Raw genomic sequence first — 2894 nt, forward strand, 5'->3', positions numbered from 1 at the left:
ACTGGCACTTACACTTAAGTCAGAGAGTAGGAGCAAATCTAAGAAATTTTCAGCACTTAAGTCTAAAAATCCACTCTTAAGAAGTTTGATAAATACGGGCCCTGATTAATAATAGGCGGGCACTGCTAACTGAGCAGCTGGTCCCGGTAACTGAGAGACTGGTGCTGGCAAATGAGGAGGAGACTATTCATTTGTGTTAGCATCAGAGTGGCTAATGGCTAGTATGGATAAGCTGGGGTTAGCATTGGAGAGACTAGCGACTAGCATTCCTAGACAGCTCACCTACTTTATTAGACACAAACCTTTTTGAATAAAGAAAACTTTCTCAACAAAAAAAACCCATAAGCTCCTCGCACTGACAGGTGTTCCTGAGACAGAATTTACTGTTCAACACGACGTCAAGCACAAATATTAAACATAAAACATATTACCGTGAGGCAGACTGCTTTATTTACCACTTGAATTAGCAGCTGCACTGTCAACGACTCTTTTTTTTCCTTTCTATTAACTGAATTATGGGAAAAACCAGAACTATCAAGTTGGGGACTTTTAGAGAAAGTTTAGTTTATAGAGAAAGTTTTCTTTATTCAGAAAAGTTTGTCTAATACAGTAGGTAAGCAGCCTAGGCATGCTAGTCGCTAGCCTCTCCAATGCTAACACAAGCTTATTCATGCTAGTCGCTAGCCTCTCCGATGCTAACACAAATCCTTCTCATTTACCAGCGCCGTCCTATCATTCAGATCAACAGCTGGCTTAGTAATAGATATAACATCCTGCTACAAGGATGTAACAACCTCTGGTTGAGCAACAGTCTTAATTTTGGTCCTCATATGGCATCACATCTTTAAACATTCTTTACTGCTGAATTTATTTTGGGTTTTTAAAACAGAAAGGGGCCGATCCGAGCCCCCGAACACCTGAGAGCCACAGTCCGGTGGGACTATCAGCCGGATATCTGCAAAGACTACAAGGAGACAGGTTTCTGTGGTTTCGGAGGTTAGTAAGACTGAGTATTAAAGNAGTCATAATTATGAGATACAAGTTTTATTTATTTTTTATCAGGGTGGCGGAAATGGGCTTCCATACATAATTACATTTAGTACATACAAAAAAAAACAACCTCTGCCACTAGCAGCGCTGAACTCATTTGACCCCTGTCCAGCAGGGGGCGCTGTGAGCAGAGCTAATGTTTTTATTTAGAAGGAAAAAAATGGCGGATCCAGAAGAACCAAAAGCAGGTTCTTGTACGTTTCTGTTCAAAAAATCTAGCAAAAAATTCTCCGGACGAAAAAGAAAAGCAAGCGACAGTGATAAAGGTAGTAAATTCTCACTTACATGTCCTTTCTGTGGAATTTTTGTGACCGCTGCGGTTTATAGGCGATCGTCTGAATGTTGTGATCTTAAAAGATCAAATCAGTGTCCTGTTTCTTTGTGTGCGTTTCTGTGTTTTATTTAACAACTAAGTAAATAAACAATACGTGCACGCATTTATATCCGCTCAGGAACGCGAAATTTTAACTTACTGTTAAATTGATTTTATGTGATACGGATTGTGCTGCGTTCAAGGTTCCTCGGACCTTTTTTTTTTTTGACAATTTGCGCATTCTTTCATATATTTTCCATTTCTGTCATTATTAAAACACTAAAATTGTATCATAATAAATCCTTTATCTCGTATTACTCATACAAGGCTTGTTTAAAATGAATTTAATCAACAAAACGATTTAATTTTCAGACAGTGGCAGTGACGAGGATCAGAGTGTTGTCATCAGAAAAGAAAAGAAAGATGCTCGAGTCAACCCTATGATTCAAAAGGTACAGCAATAAAAAAAATATGTAAATTCGGTTTTTAGTTAATTTGGTAGTTTTAATGTGTTTTATTTCTTTCAACCAGTCTAAAAGGGTAGAGAGGGATGCTGTGTCTTCTAGTGAGAGCGAAGATGACAAAGAAGACAAGATCACGGTTGCTTACAAGTCCACGCGTTCAGCGGTGAGTTTAAAGTGTTTCTTTTATGTTGAACTTTATTTAGAATGCTTAAATGTCAAAGTCATGGAATACAAACAAACAAATTTGACCTTTTAAACAAAAGAAAATTGGGACAGGCTAAATTCAAATAAACAGAACTTGTTATGTATTTTTCTGCTTTAGATGTGCTGTCGTGGAGCTGTTTTAGTGATGCAATGTTAAATTTTCTAACTTTCTGCTACTCCTGTTTAAAAATAAAAGAAACCAGAGGGACCCGAGGACATGGGTGCCACTGCTACGTATCAGCTGGACACAGAGAGAGACAAGGACGCCCAGGCTATTTTTGAGAGGAGTCAGAAAATTCAAGAGGTACAATTTAAAAGTTGTAATGCTTAAAAGCACACTTTAGAAAGGATATATTTTTAACCCAATAAAGCTACACATCGCAAACTATGAAATCAAACATATTGAACTGTATATCAAATGGAAAGATTACCACGATCGAACAAGTTTTCTGTTTCAAAAGGAGCTGACAGGAAAAGAAGATGATAAAATCTATCGTGGCATCAATAACTACCAGAAGTTCATTAAGCCTAAAGACACCACGATGGGCAATGCCTCGTCTGGCATGGTCAGGTGAGGTGACACGGATCCACATGCTGTCTTTATATGGCACGGTAAGAGGGTCAAAATTAAGACTACTGAGCAACCAGCGGTTGCTACATGCTTGTAGCAGGAGGCTATCTATTCCTAAGCTAGCTATTGATCTGGGCCTGTATTTATCTTAAGAATGCTGCTAAGAGTGGACTTAAGTGTAACAAAAAATTCTGTTAAAAGCTGAGAGTAAAGTCCTCTGGAGCAGTCTTAACTTTTCCTGAGAGTAAGACTGATTCTTAGACTTAAGAATTTTGATAACTGGCACTTACAC

At 38.2% G+C, this 2894-nt stretch overlaps 1 protein-coding gene across 1 annotated transcript; it reads left to right on the forward strand.

Annotated features, from left to right (window-relative positions):
* Positions 1–1185: 1185 nt before the first annotated feature.
* LOC106527322 (RING finger protein 113A) lies at positions 1186–2602 on the forward strand (the record flags this gene model as incomplete). Its single annotated transcript, XM_014022174.1, is given in 5 exon segments — positions 1186–1316; positions 1736–1815; positions 1895–1990; positions 2228–2335; positions 2493–2602. Coding segments are annotated over 5 exon segments (524 nt in total), but the record flags the coding sequence as incomplete, so codon positions are not given.
* Positions 2603–2894: the final 292 nt, after the last annotated feature.

This window comes from Austrofundulus limnaeus, unplaced genomic scaffold (genome assembly GCF_001266775.1).
Source record: "Austrofundulus limnaeus strain Quisiro unplaced genomic scaffold, Austrofundulus_limnaeus-1.0 Scaffold4, whole genome shotgun sequence".
Taxonomy (NCBI): domain Eukaryota; kingdom Metazoa; phylum Chordata; class Actinopteri; order Cyprinodontiformes; family Rivulidae; genus Austrofundulus; species Austrofundulus limnaeus.